Source organism: Poecilia mexicana, unplaced genomic scaffold (genome assembly GCF_051168715.1).
Source record: "Poecilia mexicana isolate PSO_F unplaced genomic scaffold, ASM5116871v1 scaffold_11, whole genome shotgun sequence".
NCBI classification, from domain to species: domain Eukaryota; kingdom Metazoa; phylum Chordata; class Actinopteri; order Cyprinodontiformes; family Poeciliidae; genus Poecilia; species Poecilia mexicana.
Genome location: NW_028263380.1, coordinates 15407118 through 15432713, shown reverse-complemented (window position 1 = coordinate 15432713; position 25596 = coordinate 15407118). Strand labels below are relative to the sequence as shown.

The following is a 25596-nucleotide window of genomic DNA, read 5'->3' as shown; positions in this document are numbered from 1 at the left end:
AGACACTCTCCATGATTAAGCTTTAGCCATTTTACAAAGAAGAATGGGCAACAATTTCAGTATCGACACAACTGTATAGCAGGGAGTCACATACTCTGAAAAGACTTCCAGTTGTAATTGCAGTGAAAGGTGATTCTAAAATGTTCTGCATATTTGTGGTTTTAGTTTAAATCTCATTACTTTTGCAAGGCACTGCAATTATACGTTTATTGAAAAACCTTTTTCCAGGCAACCTCTGTTGTTTTAGCATTAAAATAAATAAATAAATAAATAAATCCTAAAACTTATATTTTTTTATATTATTAGCAAATTTTAATTGCTGTTGAAGCAATTTTTTTGGCATAGGTATGTTGCATATGCTTTTGTTACGATAACAATAAACTCTAAAACAATCCAAAATCCTCCTGAATTATTTCTCTGCCTTAATTTGATATTTTATATCCAGACTTTTACAACCTGTGATGGGTTCTCTTTAATTCATGTGGAAAAATTTGGCTATTCCTATGCATTTCAAGATTTATAAACCATATTCTTATAATTCAGTCACAAAAACTGATAGCTTTGTTTCTACAATTTTTGTGTGGGTTTTTACTTTCTCTCTTTTTATTTTCTTACATTTATGCTTATCTTTTTTTTGTCAGCTTTTCACTTTCTGGACCAACACTTTTGATTGCCACCCTGTTGCATGAGCTCATTGAAGTCTATCTACTTTATTTATGACATAGTCATTGGAAAATTAAACTTATCCTGGTCATAAAATCAAAATATGTGAATATAAAATGTATTTTTCCTCATTACCGGAGACACTGTTTTTTTGTTTTTTTTCCCTGCTTGATTTAAATGTGAATTACTGTCAATTTTTAATGTGTGTGAGGCCTGTTTTACAAAGCTCCAATCACAATCTCCAGCTGTCATCGGGAATAGTTTGGGGACACGACTGTCATTTTTTTCCCCTTGTTCTACTAAATAAAACACCTCAATGAACATCCTCAAAGAACAGTGATCCCATATTTTCTTTTTCCTATGGTCGCATTCCATTTGCTGAATATGAATATTTCAGTGGTGCGTGTCTCATCTTTTGCAATCTAAGCCACACACTTAGTTTTGTCCTTATTCTGGAAGTTTCACTAGACACAAAGTTGGAAAATTGTTTCTGATCTAATTCAAAGTGATAAAATGTAGACTCATGTTGCTCAAAAGAGCAGGGCAGGTGTGGCGTAGGTCAAAATGGTGCATATTATAAAATTAAAGCTTCTCAAGACATTTTTGGCGTCATTAGCCCGTATTCAGTTTCATGCGTGTGAACATTTTCCCCTAGCGATCAGCTGCGGCCACCCAGGAAGTCCCATCTACGGCCGCACGGTGGGAAATGGCTTTAACCTCAACGATGTGGTCAGCTTCGTTTGCAACCGGGGATACGAGATGGAGGGGCCCGCACGTGCTCAGTGCCAGGCCAACAGGCAGTGGAGCCACCCGCCCCCAACGTGTAAAGGTGGGGAGAAAAGTTAAGTGTATTGACCCCTAACTTTCTTTTTTAGCTCATTCTTTCTTACCATGTCTGCATGCTCCTGCTGCCATGGACCCAATTCATCTCTCAGCCCCAATCCTTACCTTAGAGCATCCCTCCTTTTTTTCATTTCATCTTTTTTCTTCCATCAGCTTTGTTCATAATAAACACATTTGCCACTTTGACCTTCTGTCCGAGAAGAAAAGTAAATTCTCTCTTTAAATACGCTTCCTTTTAACCTTCTAAGCCAAAGATTTAATTCATCTTTCCTTTTGGTAGCTTGGAATGACTATACAACATACAACTGTAATGATTTTGTTTTTTTTTAACTGGGGGCGGGGCGGGGGGGGGGGGATTTGTTTGGATTGTCCCAAATCGACACAGGCTCTAAACTACATTTCTGGAATAATACAGGTTCAAATATATACATACACCCCCACCGATATTTGAATAAGCAGCTAAACAGGTGACAGTTTTAATGAAATGCTTGAAAGGTTGGACAGGTTGCATGTTCCAACAGTGCAATGATCCCAAACACGTTAAAATGTTTTCAGATCTGCTGAAAATGTGTGAACTACACCAAAACCTGTGTGTGAGCAGCAAACACACCAGTTTAAGTGAACGTCACGTAATCTGCCTAATTGAGTGGTCATATTCCCAGCCAGGCTGGGGATTTTTAGGCAGGTTGCAATTTGGGAAGAGAAACTTAAGACTAATGGTTGTGCCTCATATATTTGAGCCTGTATTAACTTTTTTTTTTATCTTTTGTGAATTACAAACTAAATCAAAAAGAATTGAAAATTGTGTAGCCACGTTTTTCAGCAGCTCTTACATTGTATGTTAGCTAATCCTTCCATGATGACTCAGTATAACATTTTTAGTGGTTGCCAAGGTTTAAACCTTTATGTTTTTGTTTTTTGCTGCTAGTATTTAGGAAATGTGCCATTGAAATTGTTGGATAAGAATACGAAGCTGCATAGCTTTATTAAAACCTTATCACTACCTGTCCTTCACAACACAAGCTCTTCTCATTTTATTTATTTTTTGTCGTGTTTATCACGTCCTGCGTTATTGCTCTGAATTTGAAAACAGCGAAGAATCCATTGGAGGCCAAAATAAATGACTCTCCCTGGTTCATGCCAAATAACACAGGTTTTCCTCCTGTCTGTCTTTTGTGTTTCCCGCATGTCCGTCTCTGTGTCTCTCTGCGTACAGTGGTCAACTGCTCCGATCCCGGCATCCCAGCCAACTCCATTCGGCAGAGTAAAATAGAACATGGCAACTTCACTTTCGGCACGGTGGTGTTCTATGACTGCAACCCTGGTTATTACCTGTTCGGCTCACCGGTGCTGACCTGTCAGCCCACCGGACAGTGGGACAAGCCTCTTCCTGAATGCATAGGTGTGTAGATAAAAAGGGCTTTTGTCTCATGCTACGTGTGGCCAAAAGCAGCTGATCTTTCAGTCTTGATCTGTCTCGATGTGTAGTTGTAGACTGCGGCCATCCAGGCTCTCCGCCCAACGGCATGCTGACTGGAGAGAAGTTCACATTTGGTTTGACAGTCCGATATTCCTGTCTGGGTGGGAGGCAGCTAAAAGGAGAATCTTCTCGGATGTGTCAGCTCAATGGGATGTGGAGCTCCCCCATGCCCTTCTGCTCGGGTGAGCATTTTAAACTTCAGAATATACAAGCTCCGACGTCCAACCCGTACCGGGGATTCTGATAGATGGATAAAAGGTGTCTAAAACATGTAGACTCGCCAGAGTGTAAAGTGGCATGCTTCACATCTTGCAGGTACACTTTTCTTAAACCCTTCGCACTCGCTTGGAGGGATAATAGGGGCCTGGATGAACATGCAGAGGAAAGGTAGCTGCATGAAAAGTGAATGTAGCAGTGCCTGTCTGGTAAAACATCGCCGGAATGTAACCTTGCCATACAATTGCTCAGTTCTGGACTTTAAAAATTGTTTTCTCCGCTAGTTTAAAATCAACACTTGCTGACCTTTTATGTCATTCTAGAGAATCTAAGGGTGTTTATTTAACTGTGAACTGAGGTACAACTAGGCATCATCATAGGCCTCTAATATGCTTCACAAAGGCATATTTCATACCCTCCGGATTTCCTGTAAATTCCTATCTTGACGCTTCTTAAGTCAGATTGTCTTTGCGGACGGAAATCTTCTTCACCTTTCATAATGTAAACAAACACTCCGAGTTATATGGTTCACCATCAGCTTGCTGGAGGCATGATTACGGCTCTTGCAGACCGAAAAGCTCCCAGCTGCCGCTTACATAACAAGCACGGTGAGAAACATTCCAGACGACTTGACTAAGAATACATTGTTATTTACAGCAATTTCCCAGAGGTAACGTTGGGGTGAGGGAGGCTAATAGATTAGAAAAAAAAAAAAAAGAAGAAGAAAAAGATTCATGCTTTCCACCTGGCTGGTCTGCACCAGAACCCTGTGGAGATAAGAGTTCAATCTGGGATAACAATACAAGCTTTGTTATTACGCTCCATCAGAACTCACAAGTAATTTTATGTATTTTTATTTTATTTTATAAATCTTTTCATGCTGTCCAAAAACACTGGGTTCCAGATGTGAAAATCAAACTGAGTCTTACAAAATGAAAGAAATCACACACTGAGATTTGATTTTGGTAGTTTGGGCGGAGAGACGTCTTTGTCGAAAATCAGAGATTGCAAGAACAATAAGCTTTCTCGGATTTGATTCAGCACAATCAAAACAATCCTAGACCCGTCTGTGTGTTAGGTAATAAATATAGTGACAGATTCAGTGATTAAATAAATTATCGTAGTTTTTGGTATTTTATTTTGTACCGTATTGATAAAAAAAATATATATATATAGCTGTCCAATTTTTTAATCGCTAATTTTGACTTTTGACTTCGTTGTTGAACAGATAATTTCATGGAGAAACCTGTCATGGCTGTGCATCCATAAGGGGCAGGAATATACAGCATTAAGTTAACTCGCTTTAAGCTCAAAGAGGAACTTAAGCTATTTAGAGAGAAATGGAAATTAGTCGTGGCCTGTAACATATGTGGACTCTGAGGGAATTTATCTCATTGAGATTTGCTCTTGTGTGTAGATGGATGAGATTATTTATATTACTTGCATCCATTCTCCTAAAAGTCACTTTTATCACAAGTGGGGGTGCGAGTCTGGCCAGCATCACTACACCTCCGTACAACACATCCGCTACGTAATGTGTGCTGGTTTTTCGCTGCACCGTAGACGTTACTGATTTATTTGAAGACATCCAAATAAAAACTTTTTTTTTTTTTTCCTCAGATAGTATAAAATTAATGATGAAACCTGGATTATTCTGGTCAGATTACATGAAACTAAACATAATGCATTCACTGGTGAACTTTAAAGCTGCTGGAAGGAGGATTTCATCACCTTTAAACAGAGCCAGGTTTCCCGTTTTCTCACCTCTAGTCTATACGCCAAATTAAACTCATCAGCTACTGAGTGTAGCTTAACCTTTAAAGGACAGTGGAAATAATAAAAAAAAAAAAAAAATGCATTTCCCCAAAAAAGTTGTAGTCCTTCTTTAATACGCTCCAACTCCAAGCTTAGCACTGCCATTTAAAAGAAAAGTTGGGGAAAAAAAAGAGAAGAATAAACTAAAGAGTGCTAAAGTCCTTCAGCCTGGTGCCCAAACATTTTGAGGCAAACTATGATGCTTATTTGTGAACTTTGCAATGCATGTCAAGAGTAATCTCATAAAATGTAGTTCAATGCAAGTGTTATAACAACTGACATAAAAATATATATAATATGCACAATTATTTTTGCCCTGCCAACAAATGGTTTGTCGGCATCATTTAGGTGATCGTACAGTTAACTTTTTTTTTTTTTTTAGAACAGGACAGCTGGTGTTGCTTGGTCAATAGCACTAAATTAGAAAAGCAAAACAAATGCCTTAAAGGGAGTTGGAGATTGCAATAATAATTATTATTATTATTATTTTTTTTTTTTTTTGATGGAAACAGGCACTGTCATCGTCGCTTTGCATCAAAAGCGCTTTATAGGCAGAGATGCTGCTGCCAGTGGCATTGCAGCCAAATCAACCACTGTGCCCATATTTGGGTCTTAAATATTATGACAGATTAACATAACGATTCAACTAAAAGCTGTTAGTGACTACCTGCTGGCACATTATCCAGTACATAGGGTTAGGGTTAATTGTAATTCCCAAGACAGACTGAATAGATTATCCAAAAAGGCGAGCTGTCAAACCAGGTGAAAATTGTCTGAAAGGTCGATGTTAATGAATGTATAATATAGAAAATAAAAAACTTGCATACAGCTTTTTAGAGTATAAAAGTACAAACGGTTTTATGGGTAGATATGAGCATCAACTGTTGGAAAGCGATTCGTAAACTGTACAAATGAGCCAGAGTTGTTTCTTAGCACGCAACTTGGCAAAGGATCCATTGCAAACTGGCACTTTAAGCACTCTAATCCAACATTTAAAGGCACAAAACCTTAGCAAACCTGGAAACGTATTGATCACAACCACTTTAGGAGTATAATAAAATCTGGCTGCTTGGCGTAGCATGAAGAAACTAGGTGCAGTTTGAAACTTTTCCACATTTTGTACATTTGAGCATCTCGGGAGCAGTTTAACTTTAAAAAGCTTTTACTTCATAATGTGTGTGAATGTGCCTTTTGTAAGCTATTTTGCAAAAAGCCTCTAAACTTACACAGTATGTTGTTAGCAGAACAACTGTGAGAGAAGGCAAGAGCTTTAAACACACTCACAACAGAAGAATGACTTAAAAGTTATTTTTCTTGTGAAAAGCGTTCTGTCTTGCCTGAAATGTGTGTTCTGCAATGAATGCGAAGGGTTACTTCGAGACATAATTAGTCATTCAGAGCCAACAGAAATTAATCAGGTTGTGGCATTAATCTTATGCACAAGTAACCCAATGCAAATCTCATACCATTAGCAAAATGGGCAGTGTGGGCCAGCAATGTTTGAGAAGCAATATGTTAGTCTAGACTCGTGCACTGGTGTGAGAATGTGTGTTTTGTTTTCGGTATAGAAGTGTGTGCGTGCGTGTGTGTGTGTGTGTGTGTGTGTGTGTGTGTGTGTGTGTGTGTGTGTGTGTGTGTGTGTGTGTGTGTGCATTCTCAGGAGCATGCTGTGTCTGTCAGACAGGGTTTTGCTGACCAGGCGGTTGTACAAGGGCAGAGTGAGGACCCCACACACACACGCACACACACTTACACAAGCTGCTACCCATCAGCACACATACATATACACATATAGAGTTTTAGAGCAGCATATGGACTTGTCATGAACATAATGTCTGCAATCCGCTGCAATTTGTAAACAGGCATTTTACACTTGTTGACCATAAGGATTCGACATGCCGTTTTCGTTTTTTTTTTTTACTGTCCCCCTTCTTCTTATTTGTGACATACAAGAAAGTACAAAACACCAGGGGATGAATTTTCTTCCTACAGGTGACATTGCTGGTTCTTGCGGCGATCCCGGCATTCCCTCCCACGGCTCAAGGGAACAGACGGATTTCAGGATCCGTTCCAAGGTCTACTTCACCTGCTCAGAGGGCTACGAGCTCATTGGGTCTGCGGAGAGAATGTGCTTCCCCAACGGGACGTGGTCCGGCACTCAGCCCTTTTGTAAACGTAGGATGAATGTGTATAATTCCTCCCCATCGACCTTACTTCAGCCATTTTTAGCACATATGTTTTTCCCCAATAATCACGGGATTCTATGTCGCGTTTCGTGCAGCCATTCAGTGTGGAAATCCCGGCACTCCCAGTAACGGCAGAGTCTTTCGCCTTGATGGGACGACGTTCTCCCACTCTGTCATCTACTCCTGCATGGATGGTTACCTGCTCACTGGTGCCACCACCAGGCTGTGCCAGGCCAACGGGACATGGTCGGGGGCACAGCCAAACTGCACTAGTGAGTTATCTGCTTTGCTTTCCCCATATTACAAAATGTTTTTGTACTCTTTTAAATTCTTTTGTATCTTGGCACATAACTACAAACTTTATTATTAACTAAGATTTTTTTTTTTTTGAAAGACCAACACGTTTTGAACATTGGAGAAAAATGCTTCTGAATGAATACTCTGTAGAAGCACATTTTGCCCCAATTACAGCTGCAAGTCTTTTTGGATATGTCTCTTCCAGTTTTGCAAATTGACATACTGAACTTTCGTTTCATTTATTAACCCTCCCACAGTCCCGGAGGTGGTGAAGTGGACACCTTGTATGCTTTACGTTTTGTTTGTTTGTTTATCTGGGTTTTTTTTTTTAATGGTTTTGGGAACTGACGGGATACCCCCCGTCTCTTCTCCTTTGTTCAACCTTGACATCTGCCTCGCTCTTTCTGAGCGCCAAGTTAGGACTGCGGGGTGGTTAAGGGAAGAAAGATATCCAAAACCAACCTGGCCCCATGTAAAAAGTAATTACCCTCTTTGTTGAATCATGAATTAGCTATGATCAAAGTACATTTTTAAAAAGCTGAACTCAATTTCACAAGCCAATCCCATGCCTGATTATTACCTGACCTGCAGATATGATAAATAATTTAAACGGAGCCTCTCTGCTGGTTAAAAGTCATTTGCCTCTGTCAGTCTGCGGAGGTTACAACGCAATTCCTAGGAGTTTGGGAAGCCTCAAACTAAAGTGAGAGCCAAAATCCACAACTGGAACAAACATGCAGCAGGGATGAACCTTCTCAAAACCTTATGGTTAGGGTCAGCGACTCAACAATGAGAAAGAGAGACTGGGCAAAACATCATCCAAAGACTTCCATGGTCAAAACCACAGCTGACCATAAATGACACAAAAAACTCTCCTTACATTTCCTAAAATAAAACTTCTTGATGAGCCCCGAAACTATTGAGAAAATATTCTGTGAACCGTTGAGAAAAAGGGAAGCATTTCGGAAGGTGTGCATCCCATTACGTCTGAACTAAGACTAGTAGTACAGAAATAGACCATCACACCAAAGTCAAAGTTGGTAGAGATGGTGAGAGGGGATGGATCTGCTTTATCAACATTTCACATAGAGATATAAGAATAAACGTAAAGTAAAATGCATGACCAATATTCCCAATTCTTATTTTTCAAAAAATAAATAAAACCAAGCATCATTTTCCTTCTATTTCACAGTTATGCATCCTTTCTTGTCTGTCACATAAAATTCCAAAGTAACATATCCAAGTCTTTGGTTGGAACAAAGCAAAATGGAAAAAAAAAAGACTATGAGTGTTTGCAAAGTACTGCATAGTTATTTGCAGATGAGTAAACATCTGTACAATATGTTTCTATTTTTCTTTTTTTTTCAGTTCCAAGTAACTGACAGCAAAACAATTTGCATTTTTCTACAGTTCAGCTGTGAACATTCAGACAAGACGACCATGAAGTTAGAAATTTCATTTAGAAATTCAGCTTTAGAGGACGGCAAGAAAGTTGAGAACAAACAGCGAGGAGAAAGATGAAGAGAGAAGTGGTTTTATTCGGTATTACCTGGAATAAATCCATGTGTGGACTCGAAAGCAGCAGCGGCTGTGATCGATACGTTAACGATGTAACTGAAAAAAAGATTTTAATCAAAACACCAAAATGTCAAGTGCTACTTTCAGTTACAGCTATACGAGCTGGCATCTCCCCGCTCAAGGCTCCAAGCATTAATCAGAGCCTCTTCACAAACACGAAAGTCGTCCAAAGCACCTAGACAGAAGTTTCGAGAGCTAAAAGGAAAGGGCTCTTTCAGATCAGATTCTTTAGATGGCCAGCAAAAGAATCTGATCTGCACCTCTCCTGCTGGCCGTCTTGGCATAGCCTCAGCTGCATGTAAAACAGTTAGCGGCTGAATGTGCAGTCTAAACTATAATTTATGCAGTACAGTTAGCTGCAATTAAGCCGCTAACATTTCCAAACTGCTTATGCGGATCACTGTACGAGTTGTTCTCCACAGCCTTTTGTGACACTGCTTCATGCCCAGTTTGAAATGACTCTGCAACACTATAAGGTCTGAATAATGAAATAAAGCTCAAATATTTATGCTCCTGCTTCTCATTTTATCGCGCGGCATGAATAACCTTGATCGTTGTTTACTTTGGCTAATTTGCTTTTTGAACCCGGAGGGAAACCTCCGACAGAGTAAATAACCATAAAATATAAAAAAGTCTCTTCCTGTGTGAAATATGACCGAAGCCATGCTTGAGCGAGTGTTAATCAGAGCGCCGCGTTTCCGGTGCGCTCGCTCGCGTGGCATGCACACTCGCAGAGGAGCTTGCGGATATTAATTGTGAAAAAGGACTTTCTTTCCGAGGGACATCTGGCATGATCTTTATGGTTCCCCATTTCTACTGACATTTCTGACTCTTAATGCATTTTTGTAAAGAAATAAGCCATGAAATATCCAGCCGGACGGGATAAAAGGACAAAGACACAGAAGTGCTGAGAAGCCTAAATCTAGAATCGGGGCTTCCTGGAAGTAAAGACAGTTTATAAGAATGTCTTTCTTAAACGGAAAATGGCTGGCTTTTACAGTAGATTACACCGCATCTATTAAGAGGCATGACAGAATGTGGGGCGGGTTTAAAAGCAGTAAAACTGCCTATTAGACTATGAAGGACAGTGGCCCAAAAGTACTGTCTGGGGAATTCTAATACTCCTTAAAACCATCCCAGGACAGCCACGGCCATCATTTCCCAGATCCCTTTATGAGCTGCACATTTAGATAATATGCAGCCCGTAAAGGGATACGAAATGTATTATTAAAATGTATTTAGTGGAAAAACTAATAGTTACAAAATGAATCACATTATAAAGTATCCTTTTTATCAAAAAAAAAAAAAAAAAACTTGCTTGGATTTTCCTGGATTCGTTTATTAGGAGCTATGAGCTCACATCAGAAAATAATCAAATGATTCTTCGTTATCAATGCAAATAGTATTATTAATGCCGTAACACAACTTGTCCCAGGAGAAATATTCAGCTTGTTTACACTTTCTATGTTTTTTATGTTTTATATTTTGTTATTGTTGCCTATTTGTGTTGCCTACTATGGTGTGTGCTGCTGCCTTTCTTGGCCCGGTTACCGTTGTGAAAGAGGTCTTAATGTCAGTGGGGTTTTTTTTGTTGTTTTTTTTTATCTGGTTAAATTGAAAAAGAAAAAAAGCGCAGATTTAGTTTAGCTGGCATAACTCAAAAACGCTTTTTTCATTTGCTTGAAAGCAGCAGGTTCCGTTACGATTTATGTTTCTTTCGTGCTTTTGAAGATTTTGAGGATTTTTGGTCGATAGGCATGAAAGTATCTCTTTCTGTGACTCGCTCAGAGGTAAACCAGCTTGTCGTCGTGTTTTACGTCAGCGCCATGTTTGCCCTCTCCCACAGTGATAAACTGCGGGGATCCTGGCATCCCGGCCAACGGCCTTCGCTACGGCGAGGATTTCACTATCGGACAGAACGTTTCCTTTCAGTGCCAGCCGGGCTACAGGATGGAGGAGGACGGGTCGCCTATGAGGATGTGCACCCAGAACGGGACGTGGGGTGGAAACATGCCCATATGTACAGGTAAGTATTTTGAGTCAAGAACCTTAAAAGAAAACATCTCAAAAGGCTTTTTAGCAATAATGTGGCTTCAGTGAAATGTCTCAAATGCTTATTTCCCAGCGGTGACCTGCCCGACTCCCGCCGCCATCAGCAACGGCGTACTGCAGGGCAGTGACTTCGAGTGGGGCAGCAGCGTGAGCTACAGTTGCTCACCGGGGTACGAACTCTCGTTCCCGGCCATCCTGACCTGCGTATCCAACGGCACCTGGAGCGGCATGCTTCCGCAGTGCCTACGTAAGAATTGCATCACGTTCACGCGCGTCGCTGGCACATTTCAAGCACCGGTCTTTTTGAATTCCTGACACCAGAACTGTGAAATGTGTTACGTGCGTCTTTGCGTTTGCAGCCAAGTTCTGTGGCGACCCAGGCACGCCAGTCGGTGGCTTCAGAGAGGGTCGGAGTTTCATTTATCAATCCGAAGTGTCCTTCATTTGCTCTCCACCTCTGATACTGGTCGGCACGGCAACCAGACTTTGCGAGAACGACGGCACCTGGAGTGGAACTCAACCACGCTGCATCGGTAATTTGCACGACTGATTCACCATGCAACCGTAAAATCACGGAGAGCGGAAGACTTGTTCAAACTTTAAGTCAAAACAGTTATTTTTGTGCGAGAACTTGATTTTGGAGGAAAAATTAAGAAAATATGTACATTTTCCTGACATTTTACTCACCTGTACAAATACTTTTATCTCTTTGACCATTTCATGTAAAATCCATCAGTCTATATTGAAATAATTCGTATGTAAATGTTTTTGAGTCGGGTCATTCCGAAACGACGCACAGCTTTCACAGCAGTCGATGTACACGTAATTTATAAGCCAAGCAAAGCTTACTTTTAGAATGGTCATAGTATATCTAAACAGTGTTGTATTGCATTAATGTTGACTTGAGAGACACCAGCAGCAACCTGTACAATCTTAGCTTGAGGCTCAGGCCGGACTGACGCTGGTGGTTATCCGGAGTTTGTGACGAGTGAGGATTCGTGACGGTATCCGCTGAATTCCTCCTACTATTTTTCAACCGCTGTACGTGTCACTTTTCACTCAGCTGCCAGTAGGTGAAAGACGTAGCAGGAATATAAAGAGAGACACGGCGATCGTTATGATGGAGCAGAAAGCCTCATCTGGCACTCGCAGGCTGTTCTAATTAAGAGAAGATGATTCATCCAGAACCTCCTGCAGTGTAATATATGGTGCATTAATGTGTAAAAACAAGAAACACCGACCGGTCCACGTCAACACAAGCTGACGTGGACTGGTCAACTTATTATTTTTAATAAGTATTATTTTTAACATTATTTGTTTATGTAGGAAGCAGGAAAGTGCTTGTAAAAGATTGAATTCATTGTGGAAGTTTTGCAAAACGTCAAAATTTTGATATGAGCCACTCCACATCTAATATTTAGACACATGTCGCTTAGCAATATGCAAAGAAATATTTTGTTTTGTTAAGCCATCAACAAGCTTGCAGCATAATCCTGAGAGGATAAACACAAAACTAGAGTGGCAACAGGTGAGTGTGATTACGACACCGACAGCATGATGTCACCACCTGGATACTAGTTGGTAGTCTTAATTGGTTCAACCATCTATCCCAAATGGTCACTCTCATCTGAAAGGAAATTAGTCATGATATGCAGGAACAAAGCAGGAAGCGCACAGACCAAGTCCCATTATAAACTCCAAGATGCTGGAAAATCAGTAAGTTTGACATCGACACAGGCTCAGTGGGGGGCGACCAAGGCAGAAGCCCCTGCTAAAAACAAAAAAAAATCAACACCTTCAAGTGCGAATCAAATTTGCAAGCTGCCCACTTGGACAAGCCGAGTGCCTTTTTGGAGAAAATGTTTCATGATCAGACGAGACGAAGATCGAACCGTTGGGCCACTTTGCCAGGAAGAACACGTCTAGTAGGGAAGATGAGACCCAAGAACGCTACTCCATCTAGCGAGCGCGATGGCAGCAGCCTGCTGCGCTCTGGTTCACTGCCAGAGGTATTGGTACATGGCGGAGGGGAAGAAACCTCAGATCAGCAGCCAGGCGGTTGAAAATTGGACGTGGCAGAATGTTACAACAGGATAACGAACCCAACTTTTGCACCCACCTGGGGTTGATGAGAAATTCACAGTGTAATTCAGCGCATCCTGAAAAAAACAAAGGTTTCAATAAATTACACTAATGTCCATGTTGAGTGCATGTAAACCTCTGAACAGAACAGACGGCATTTCTATTAATTCTTCTAAGTAAATCTCCAACTCTTTGTGTTAAAAAACATTGTATTAGTACAATGGTTTTTTTTAATGTTTCTATCTATTGATTTATGATTCAAGTTATTGCTCTTCAAGACTTTGTGAGTCATTCGTCATCATTCATTCATCTCCGTACGAGCTGGAGCCCAACAGAGCTTCCTCAGGCGGGGGGGGGGGGGGGGGGGGGCCTCCCCACTTCAAAGTCTGGGATCAAATTAAAAGGCACCACACTTCAGAGACAGATTTCCAGAGAGGTTGTTCTTGTAGAGTAAATATCTTGCTTTAAATAACGTATCACGGCGCAGTAATGCAGACGGGTGTTTAATGCCGCCCCTCTGCTGTACGTACGCTCGCCTATTGTTTATGCCACGGCGGCGCACTCGCACAAAATTATTTTCAGACTTCTGTGACTGAACAGTCTCGCTTTGTTGTTGTTCTTTTTTTTTTTTCTCTGCTAATTCTCAGTCTGTTCACTCCCCTGTCGGTGTGGAACCTATCAGACACACGTCGTTTGTGCCACCAGTTAATTAGCGCCGGTGCCTAATTATCACCATTACGCACCCGTTATTACACAGGCAACGGCCACGATTCAGTCCATGCGCGGGTCTGTTTTCGCCGAGCAATTTCTGCTCGGTGAAAGTAAAAAAAGTTTTATTGAAATCATGGCGAGTAGCGAGTGGAAGCTCATCTCAGAGATTCCTGCTAATGAAAAGGCAACCTTCGGCAGGAGCCTTGACGGAGTCCTTCCAAGAGAGATCAAGCAAACGGTAATTTTTTATTTTCTGAGATTGGCAACTTTTCTTGATAAAACTGCTTTTTTTTTTTTTTTTTTTTTTTCATTTACCGGGATCAATATTTTTGCTAGGCATTAAAACTTTTTAAAGCCTTGTGAATGTGTAATCACAGCTCGTCAATTGGCTGGCCCCCTTTTTTCCAGCTGCACCGCGACTCACTGAAAGCACTCCAGCGGACTGTTTCACAAAGGTCATTTGCGACTGCGCAGATTGAATATTATGGCAGCACGCTATTTCACAAGTCATTGTCACTAACAAATTGCACACCTGTATGCTCTTGACTGAGCCGATTGGCACTTGATCTTCTGAATGAAAAGTATCAAAACCGGTTTGTAGGGGGAGATGGGGGGGATGTGGGGGGGGGAACCAGCCTATATGTTGATTTCGATGACAACACATGAAAATAGGCTGTTCATCTACGGTCTGCTCCTTTTTTCTGCATTGAGTGTGTACATATGTGCATTTTTTTATAAAGTTTATTTTCAATCTAGTACTTGTACTCATGTGACAATGCAAGGAAAAAAAAATAAATAAAAAGAAATGTACAGGGTTCCAGTGCAGTCTGGGAAAATAATGGGAATTTGACTAAAAATATTTCTAAATCTCTGTGTTTTTGGAAAAAGAAAATGTACATGCTTTACTTTTTCTTATAACCGTGTTTCTATGGAATCTGGATGGTGGGCAGCCAGAAGGGGAAAAGGAATAAAGGAGCTATGAGTGTTTTTTCAGCATGCTTTGTAACGTCACATACAGCACACAGTACCTGAGAACTCGAGGCTTTGCAGCTGAGAATAGTTTAAGGGACGTTTTTTTTTTTTTTTTTTTTTTTTTAGTTCAATTCAGCAGGGATCTAGGAGTTCCCTTTTAAAGAAACCACACCAAAAGTGTTTGCTTACAAGTGAGGCAACGGCGGTACAGGCTGTGACTTTGAGCGTTGAGTAAATCGCCACCACACATCCAGCTTCAATCCAGCTGCCGCTGACCATGGATTAGAAGTAAAAGACAACGGCAGACACCGAGCATGTTTCCGATGGGTTTTATTTTCACGACGGACCGCCTCACAGACGCGCATTCGATCCAGGGCGAGCGAGTATGAAGACGAGTTGTGACCGGTTCAAGGTTTCTGTTGCCGGAACAGACTTCCAGCTTCCCTTCGTAGCCCACTGATAAGATGTGCTGCGCATCTAACACTTTTACAGCCGCAGTAAAGTCTAATGTTGCCTGTAAAATTGATGATCTAAAAATAGGAGGCCTGCCTGTGAAGTGCAGATGTAAGGACTCAATCTTTGACTTCTGGGAAAAGACGAAACCTTTCGGCTTACGTAATTAGTTTACAAGTTTGACGCTGTTGCTCATTCGTGAGCGAGCACACACAAAATACAGCGTGATTCCCTCTGCTGCTGCTGCTGCTTTTTTTTTTTTTTTTTTTTCCTGCTGGAAATGTGTTCAAAAAGGAGTGCTGAGTGTTAGGCGCATGTCTGCAGCGGTGATTTATTAGTGTGTGATTGCAGCTGTATGTTAGAGTGTGATGTGTATTACGATGTGACTGAACCAGAATGAGTTTTGAGGCAAAGCAGCCTGCTCTTTAAATAAGACAGACGAGGCAACGGGGGTGGGGGGGCGGGGGGAGCAGAGACGGAGATAGTGGCGTAGAAACTGAGAGGAAAAGAGCGGTTACAAAGAAGAGAGAGAAGGAGGGCAAAAAAAAAAACAGAGTGAGGAAGGAGAGCGGATAGAGAAGTACAGGAAGACGAAGGCTGAGAGTGAATCTGTCATTTTGGAAGCTGTATTGAATCGAGCTCTGCGTCAGGATGTGCTCTACATGCTGATGACCCTGCCACACACACACACACACACGCGCGCGTGCGCTCTGTCAGAGGCAGAAACTCTAAAGGCCTCCCTTCGTTTTCTCGCGATGCACTACTGCCCCCTGCTGGCTCGACGGCGCTCACAGCTCCCTGTTACCATGACAACAGGGGAGAGAAATGGAGAGTTTTAAGGAGAGGATTTAAAAATGTTGCAGTTAATTTATCTTTCTCCTGGATTTGTTCTTTTCTCTGTGTGTGTGTCGTGTGTGTGTGTGTGTGTGTGTCGGCTCACACTGTACACTCTGCTTTGCAGAACCAACCAAAACCAGCTGCGATAACCCGGGAACGCCTCGCTACGGCTCCCTGAACCGGACCTTTGGTTTTAAGGTAAAATATCTGCCCTGACAAGCCGACTCCAAACTCGCCTCCATGCCCAACTGGTTGATTTAATCTGTGTATTAAATTGGTTTTATTTTCTGATTTGCAGTAGGAAGTCAAATGTATTTTTTGTATGTTTTATTAGTGGCAACAAATTGCACATGAATTTGTCGTGGAATGTCATGTGATGGTGTAGCAGACCGGCACAAACTTAGTGCATAATTATGAAGTGTAATTTTAGCTTCAAGGTTTTTGGCGTAGGTCTAACAGCTTTGAGACTGCCGTTTTTCGCCTTTTTTTGTTTTTTTTTGCAAAATAAATCCAAACACAGAATGGAAGGAGAACATCTTTAAACATCCGTTTTCACCAATTCAGTAGGTTTGCGGTTTTTATTCCACTTGGACTTTGACTGTTCTTTGATTTTAAACTCTGGCATCATAGCTTTGACTGTATATTTAGGATTGCTGTCCTCTTGCAAAGAGAAGCTACATCCCAGTCTCAGGTCTTCCCTCCAGAAATGATCTACACTTAAAAAAAACAAAACAAAAAAAAACAAAAAAACAAAAACAGCTATAACCAGTTTTCCTGTCCCTACTGAAGAAAAACATCCTTAAATCACGATGCTGCCACCACTATGTTTCCCAGTGGGGATGGTGTGTTCAGAATAGAAATGCCCACAATGGGGAAATTGAAGACGGAGAACTGCTGGAACGTGCTGCCTTCTCACTCGGCGCCGGAAGCTTCAGACGGATGACGAATTGTGCTAGTTTTTCTTTACCTCCTTTCGCATGTTGGCTGCATACAATACATCACTTGGGTAAAACAGGATCTCTTTAGATTTTGTCGAACAGAGTCCGTTTTCCCCGGTCTGTTGTGTTCCTTGGCCTTCATGATGCTGTTTGTTCACTTACAAAAACCTCTGAGGTCTTCACAGAACAGCTGCGTTTACCCTGAGGTTTCGTGGCACACAGATCAAATATAAATCGGATCACTCTTTTCACATTTGTATGTGTTACACGTTTTAAAGCCACTTATTATTTTCATCCAACTTTACTTTTTTTTTTTTTTGTTGAGCACTAACTTTGTGTTGTGCCATAAAAAATCCCAGTAAAATACAACAAAGTTTGAGGTTGTAACGTGAAACGTGTGAAAAAGGGAAAGAGGACTTTTACAAGGCACTTTAAGAAGTACTTACCAGCCTAACTCAGTCTGTCCCTCCTTAAATAAACTCAAGACATTCCTCTGGAGAGGTGGGTACATTCGCACCGCAGCCAAACAAAACACAGCTCGTATTTCGTTGTTTTTATGTTCCGCTGTCTGTCTTTTTTTGTGCTCAGGTGGGGAGCGTGGTGTCATTTCAGTGCCAGTCGGGTCATTTGCTTCAGGGATCGTCATCCAGAACCTGCCAACCCGATCTGACGTGGACTGGGACACAACCCGAGTGCATACGTAAAGAAACACATATGTTGGCTCTTCGTCTGTCCACTCTAAGCCTTTACTGACCCTCACTGAAGATGGAAAGGAAAAAAAAAAAGAAAAGAAATCATGTTTTGTACCTTGCAGCCCACGCCTGTAAGCAGCCGGAGAGCCCGCTCCATGTGGACGTGGTGGGGATGGATCTTCCCGGATTTGGCTACACCTTGGTGTACAGCTGTCAGCGCGGGTACTTCCTGGCGGGCGGCTCCGAGCACCGAGTCTGCAAGAGTGATGGCACTTGGACGGGAAAGATGCCAATATGTAGAGGTGCGTGATTCACTTCTCTGCCTCTCAGTGGCCCCATCAGCATTAAATGCATTTACTTTATTGTCCTATGCTGAGCTGATTCTCTTGAGTAAAGAGAGAGGAGCACTTGAACGTGTCTAGCTCAAAGCTAGATATATATTTACCGGTGGGGTGGACAGATGGTGTACAGGATAGAGGGTAAAGGATTTAATAGAAAGTGATATAAAAAAAAAAAAACATCTGTGTTGTTTTGTCCCTTTGCAAGGTTGGCAGGTTGTACATTTTTACACACGGTAAACAAATAAATAGGAACAAGGACTCTGGAAATCTGAGTCTGGAAAAGTATTGAATTTGGGCATGAAAATGTCTAAGAAACATCACATTTCATTGGAAGCCTCCCGCATAGCAAAGTTGAAGGTAATGCTTAACTTTTAGTTTTGAGGCTTTTAAAATGTCAAAATTGCAGATACTTTGTGGATGAATAACTCATCAAAACAAACCTGCTGTGCTTAATTTTTTAATTAACTGAAACCTTTTTTTTAATCTAACTTTACAAAAGGAAGATGCATTTGAGAAGGCCAGTGCCTTTTCAAATGCATCTACAACCAGTCAAGAAATGAGCATAAAGCAAAAATGTCTACAAGCTCCTAGAAAAAGCTGCATTTTTCTTTTTTTTTTTTTTAATCAATCCACCAAGTCAGCCACCCCGTCGTTACCCTGAAGATCTATTTTTTATTTTTTTTTTTAAAGTGAGGCGCTTTCTGATCCGAATTGGGATTCCAGAACACAGGCCGTACTCTATAGCGTGTTTTTTTTTTTTTTTTTCCTCCCTCATTGAAAACAATGGCTGCATCTTGAAAGGATGATCTCAGCTGCTCTCAGCCCATCAGAGCTCAGGCCTTTCAGCTGCTTTTTAAATGGGTCCAGTATGCACAACAATTATCGGTCGTGAACTCTGTTTGCATTGCTCCGCTTATGAATTGCTCATTAAAGAGGTTTATTTTGCCTGACCCTTTTCAAAATGCTCCTCGCTCATTATGCACATGTGTGACTCAGAGTGACCGGTCCTGAATTCTGATGTGGAATGCTCTCTCCGAGGAAAAGTTTTGGACCTCATTTGAAATCCCTGCAAATTCAGCATGACCAATTTTTATTTATTTTTTTATTTTTTTATTCATGGCTTGAAAGTTTTCCTGAATATTTTGTCTCTGCCTTGTGAATGCGTAGCTGGAGAGAAGAAGAAACCTGTGAAACCGGTACCGGGAACACCCAGCCCAAAACTTAACGGTCAGTTCTCTCAGTCTGTCACCATGTTTATCAGTCCGCTTGTCTGTACGTCCATCCGCCTCCCTGCTGTCCATCCAGTCGGCACTGAAAGAGTACCATTTTCCTTTACTCATATCCATCCTCATTTCTTCTGTTCCAGTCTGGTTGTAGTGCATGGTTCAATAGATTCTGCTGTGCTCCTTTTCACTCTACTCAGTTTTGCACCACAGGTTTTTTTTTTTTTTTTTTCTCGCGCCTTTTTGTCGATTTGACAATGCTTTAACACACTTCTTCCTAGTTCTTAATACTTTTTTTTATCTAACTTTCCAAAAGGAAGACAAACTTCTGTTATGATCTTGCTTTCCTTTTTGTTATAGTTTTGTTAGCTGCTGTTTCTGTAGCTTGTTTAATGCTAAATACACATGGAAAATCAACAAGCATCCTTAAGCAAAGATCAAGTGATTGTGTTGCTTCATTCACGTTTTGACATAGGGTGAGAACTTTAAATTTGAAAAAAGAGCCCCCTTTAATACGGAGAGGGCAAAAGCAACTTTCCATATGTTGTGTAGTTAATTGAGATTTGGCTCCTGTGAGACTAGTTTTTTTTTTTTTTTTTACTTACCGGGAGGCAAGATGTGTGATTCTACATAGACACAGCTCTATAAAGACTTGCAACTCTGCCCAGTAAACTGAGGAGAAGCTCCAGGGAGGCTGAGGCCAGAGAAAATAAATGACCTCTTCTGCAAGGGCCCATCCAGAATGCACCACCAGCTGCAGGGAAACAACAGCACAAGGACAGACCTATCAATACAGGAGACAAAGCAATACTGGAGAGACACGTAGAAGGAGGCACGTTCCCCATACTAGGGACCCGCAAGTTCACGCTTCACCAAAACTGGTTCAAAGTTCACTTTTCTCACATTAAAACAGCTTTAAAGTTTCATAGCTTTATTGTGCGTTAAAACACCACGCTACTCTACATGTGTAAATCCCCCCCCCCCCCTCATCGACAGACAGAGGAATATGAAACATTCTCAATCCCAGGAGGGCGATTACTTTTTATCACAATAAAATCTACTTCCAAAACGTACAAATTCGTTGCACTGTGTTCACGATAATGTGCATAGAAATACACATTGAGAATTTAGATGTAAGACAGCTAAGGTAGTTTTATATAAAAAAAAAAAAAAAAGTTTGAGTCAAATGCTCTCAAAAATATACTAGAAGTAAAACAGTTTGACAAGAAAGCAGGACTGTGGAGCCAACTCCTCATCTTTTTTTTTCTTTTCTTTTCTTGTAGTTCCAGACGATGTTTTTGCTCCTAACTACATATGGAAGGGTTCCTACAATTACCGGGGCAGGAAGCAGCCGATGACGCTGAGCATCACCAGCTTTAACTCCACGACCGGGAGAGTCAACGTGACGCTCAGCAACGGCAACCTGGAGCTGCTCCTGTCAGGCATGTTGCGTCGTCGCTCAACTCTAAGCACTCCATGAATACCTTCGTAAGGGGATCTTTGCACTGTGATGAGGATATGTGATGGTAATACATCAAGTTTATGTCACAGCGCTACATAGCTGCTGCATTGATTCATGGGTAATACAGTAAACACACGCTCGGACGCTAAATGCGGTATCGGGCTCCTTCTGGCAACACTTTTACGGATGCACGCCGCTTTTTAACGGCGGATTATTGTTGTTGTCTCGCGTATACACAAACACGCACACTCACACGCGTGCTTTCTCCGAGTCCCTTAATGGTTGCCGGTCGGATTTGAGACCCTGACGCGGCGCGCGTCTTGTCGAAGCTCGAATTGGTTCCAGACGTAGCGAGGAGCAACAAGAACTATATCTGAAATCCGTGCTGCAATCACGCTTTTATTGTCTGTCGCGTGGCTCAAAGGCACAGCTTTAGATCAATACCGGCTAAAGCTGCACTTTTCACCGCCGCGCCCGAGTTGCAGCTGCTTAAAACCCGCATGTTTTCCCCTCCGAGTCGTGCTATTAAGGCAGCTGTTCAGCATTTTAAATATAAATAGCATGTCTGCGTGCTGAGCGTAAAGCTGGGGTCTAAATATGCTGACACATTCACAGTACTGCTTAGCATAAAGACTAGAGTTATGGGAAAACAGGCGTCTCTGCTTAAGATGAAAAACATCCCGACCAACACCTCTAAACCTGTCTTATTGATGGCATATATCACAATGATGATGTGTGATATTACTGCACGTGCACATTTCTGTCTAAATATGCTGTCAACATTCAGCCAGGTGCCTCTATGTCTTTTTAATCAATGTTAATTTATTATACGGCTGTATCCGAGGTGTTGTTCTCTTTTTATGTCGGTATAAAACATCTCTCTGCAGATAAACAGGGAAGGTGCACGGATTTCATTAATGCTCCAGGGAAGAAGAAACACGTGCTGATCAATCTAATGATTTACAAGCAAGATGTGAAATCCTCTTGTTATAAATCATGGGGGATTTAAAAAAAGAAAAAAAAATGTTTTGGTTTTTTTTCTTTTTTTTATGATTTTTCAGGAGTTTACAAGGCATCAGAGGCCAGGCTTTTACTTCTGATGTATCAGGTGAACTATGTTAACCAGGGAAGCCAACTGAAAGATTCAGCCATCTCTCCAGCCAAGATCATGGAGGACTCCTGGACTATGGATGGATATGTAAGTTTACCATTTATACATTTACCAGTCTGTATATGTGTTTATATATAGGCTGAAAGGTGTGGCATGTAGCGGTTAGTGGGCTTTAATTTGGTGCTTTGAAACATGATTAACTGATATTTGTCAGAGGTTTGAAAGATTATTGTTTTTAACCCCCAAATTTATCAACACCCAACTATTGTGTGTGCATTACAAGCACCTTTTTTTTTATAAATCACACATGTATACCATTTTATTTTATTGTCTGTCTTTAAGAAATAACAGATTTTTTTTTATTGTTTTTGTAAAAAGCACAATTTATTGTGTAATATTTGGAGGATTTTACCTTTAGAACAAACACTGTGTTACTTATCCACTTACAATGAGTCATACACTCATTGCTGTATAAAAGTGATCTCTCACCTTTCTGCCCCAGGTATCAGCAGAGCCTGATGGGTCCACCTACGTGTTCCAGGGTTTCATTCAGGGAAAAGACTACGGACAGTTTGGACTACAAAGACTGGGTACTTGTCTCTTAGGTTCACAAGCACCAAAAGATAGATAGCGCCTTAAGTATTTCTGAAAGTCAGCATTAAGTGTTGAACTTTGTGGAAAAGCTTCTTGAAACATTTTACCGTACCTACTCTGAAAACTGTTGTTTTCAGTATAATGGTCATTTTAACTGCAACTTATCTGCAACACTGACCCAAGTCATGTAGTTCAGAAGACAATTATTCCTGATGCTGACCAAATGTATGAATTTGAAGAAAGTTACAGAAGAAGAAAACTTTAAAAATGTTCTCACTAAAGTTTTTGGCATTTAGCAAATAGAAAAAAATTTAAAGACAAGGAGAATTAACGCTCCTTGTCCCTAGGGTTGCATTTCCTCTACGTCATACAGCACTGTGTGTTGAGCAACGCCATAAAATAAAATTTGGATTAAAATTGGTGGCGTCGACAAAATGTGACAACTTTTTATTGTGCACACTAATATCAGATTAGACTTTCTTTCAAACAACCATCAATGTTTTTTTTTGTTGTTGTTGTTTTTTTTTCCTCTCTGATAATAAAGCCTGTAGTTTCACCAGGTCATTTTATTTTGTCACCCAGACCGTTTGGACAGCAACAGTAAAGTTTTCTCATTTGTTGCAGGTCTAAACATGTCAGAGAGTCAAAACTCGACACCTCCACAGCTTGGTACCAACAGCAGTTCTGTGGCTATTGCTATTCTGGTGCCTTTCTTCGCTCTGATCTTTACTGGCTTTGGATTCTATCTCTACAAGCAGAGGTAGGCCATGCAAGGAGAAAAAAAAAAAGAAAAGATGACAAGATAAATAATCCTGCACATCTCCCTTTGAAGAACATGTTCCTGTCAGTTTATGACTACTTTTTCTCTGTTTTTTATTCAAAAAAAGTATTTAAAAAAAAAAAAAAAACCCACAAAGGCATCATTAACATTTTAAGAAGATGCCTAATTTGCGAGAACAAACCCTGCATCGGTGGTTTGATTGCTGAGGTGCTAAGAGACAGCTAAGTCGCTGTCTGCTGCAACACAATCCTTGTTTAGAAGGTGGTAAATTGGATTTTTCCCAGGCAAGGTTAAAGCAGAACCGACTGTTGTTAAGGTTGTTAACAGATGCAGATAACGTCTGCTCTGCTGTTAATATCTGTTTGAGAGAAGGAGAACGTGCTGAAGGGATTAGTTTTGGATGGGCTGTTTGGAATGAGCTTACCAAGAAACACAACACGGTTCTTCTCCTGTATGCTTCAGTGGCTTCATTCATCACTGTCTGCCGGCTGCTTTGGACATTTATGAAAAATAATTGCTGCTTCAGAAACAGCAGTTTTTTGATGATTCGAAACCAGGATAATGTTTGTGGCGTCTGTCTTGTTGAGGACCGCGTTTGCTCTTTAACATAAGTCGAGATGGAGAAAACTCATTTGTGTTATGTAATCAAACGGTAAGAACCCAATGCCACGGCAATGTGCTTCATGGTGTAATGTTGCGGGAATTCAGTGTTTGATCGTCTGTGATCCCCAAACTAACAATCTTACTGTAACGTAATGAAGCGAATTCCAGCCTTTTGATAAACAGTTTTGCATTGCAGAAGTATTTTCTTTTTCTTCCAACACTCTCATGTAACTAAAAACCTCCAGTCACACCGGCGTTGAGACAGTTAACGTTTTTTGCCATTTTGACTGTTCTTTGATTCAGTTGGACAGGTTTTGGTTTACATCTTAAGCATTTAGGATTATTTTCACCTGAACAGCCAATCATTTTCTGCTCTTCTTTAAATGTTTTTGATGCGTTCTTCCCTAACAAAGTGCCACCTGTTCGAGATGGGTTTTTTTTTTTTTTGTTTTTTTTGTTGGTTGTTTTTCACAGAATAAATGGCCTTACTAATAGAACGGCACACTGCTATTTTTTTACGTGCGCCTCATGCAATAACAACTTAATTACACAGAATCGACAGCATGCATGTCGTGATTGTTGACTATACCGAACAGTAACATTATTTCCCGTGGTGAAATATCATTTCCACTAAAGAAAATCTCCGATTTACTTTGAACATAATTGTAGATCCGGACAAGTAAAGATGTCAGTGGAGATTTATGTGCGATTTCTGCAATTGCAGATGGTGAAAGATATGTGTATATTGCCCTCTCCTTCACTTTTATCTTGTAATTATGTTTCTTTTTTTTTTTTTTTTTCTTTATATTTGCAGAACTACTCCAAAAACGCAGTACACCGGCTGCTCGGTGCACGAAAACAACAACGGCCAAGCTGCCTTCGAGAATCCCATGTACAACACCAATGCCAAAGCTGTCGAGGGCAAGGCCGTCAGATTCGATCCTAATTTAAATACTGTCTGCACCATGGTCTGAGGAGCGGCTGTCCTCAGTCAAAATGAACGACTCGCATTTCTAATGGGACCACAGCTGGTGCAAAGACGGTGTAAAAGGGCAAACTTTACCGAGGCCAAGCATCATGGTGTGTACAAGAACCAACCAACCAACCAACCAACCAACCAACCAACCGATCCTTCCTTTTTGGAAAAGATCCCAGCTCCCAACCCTCGCCCACGCAGAGGAACGACTCTCCAGCTGAAACCAAAATCCAGCGTCGGTTTACTTAAAGCTATCAGCATCTAGTGAGAGAAAAGACTGCAAGGTGACAAAAATAAAAGCTCCATTTCTATCTCTAACTCAGAGCAAGTTGTAGAAACTTTCTGATCCGAATCTAAATCAGACACACACACACACACACACACACACACACACACACACACACACACACACACACACACACACACACACACACAAAATGTTTGAGCTCGTATTTAACCCCGATCGCTGTTTCTAAGACCAACGCGTGCGGGGACGCCATGGCCTGCTGGTTGGACCCCGCGTGTCACCTCAATTTTTACTTGAAGCAAAGATTGAGAGATCAGAGAAGAGGTGTTCCAGCCGTAATCACACTACAGAAACTGAGGAGAACCTGTGACATTATCTAGAAGGGATATATGTCATTGAGGACACTGTGAAAATAAACCGACAGTCAAAAAAATATATATATA

The 25596-nt window shown here is 41.0% G+C and overlaps 1 protein-coding gene across 4 annotated transcripts in view; it reads left to right on the top strand.

Annotated features, from left to right (window-relative positions):
* The window catches only part of LOC106924683 (CUB and sushi domain-containing protein 3), a 392355-nt gene extending 367004 nt beyond the window's left edge, over nt 1-25351 (top strand). For 3 of the 4 annotated variants that reach the window (XM_088010273.1, XM_088010271.1, XM_088010272.1), the window contains 17 exons: nt 1319-1492; nt 2723-2908; nt 2995-3168; nt 7010-7192; nt 7299-7475; nt 10925-11104; nt 11204-11377; nt 11490-11663; nt 16310-16383; nt 17712-17823; nt 17938-18117; nt 19324-19383; nt 20663-20821; nt 21903-22039; nt 22455-22542; nt 23171-23306; nt 24745-25351. In XM_088010273.1, coding sequence (XP_087866399.1) covers nt 1319-1492; nt 2723-2908; nt 2995-3168; nt 7010-7192; nt 7299-7475; nt 10925-11104; nt 11204-11377; nt 11490-11663; nt 16310-16383; nt 17712-17823; nt 17938-18117; nt 19324-19383; nt 20663-20821; nt 21903-22039; nt 22455-22542; nt 23171-23306; nt 24745-24904 — 2528 coding nt within the window. In that variant the 3' untranslated portion in view covers nt 24905-25351. Of the gene's footprint in view, nt 1-1318; nt 1505-2722; nt 2909-2994; nt 3169-7009; nt 7193-7298; nt 7476-10924; nt 11105-11203; nt 11378-11489; nt 11664-16309; nt 16384-17711; nt 17824-17937; nt 18118-19323; nt 19384-20662; nt 20822-21902; nt 22040-22454; nt 22543-23170; nt 23307-24744 lie in introns of all 4 variants that reach the window. The other variant, XM_088010270.1, reaches the window with a different exon arrangement.
* Nucleotides 25352-25596: the final 245 nt, after the last annotated feature.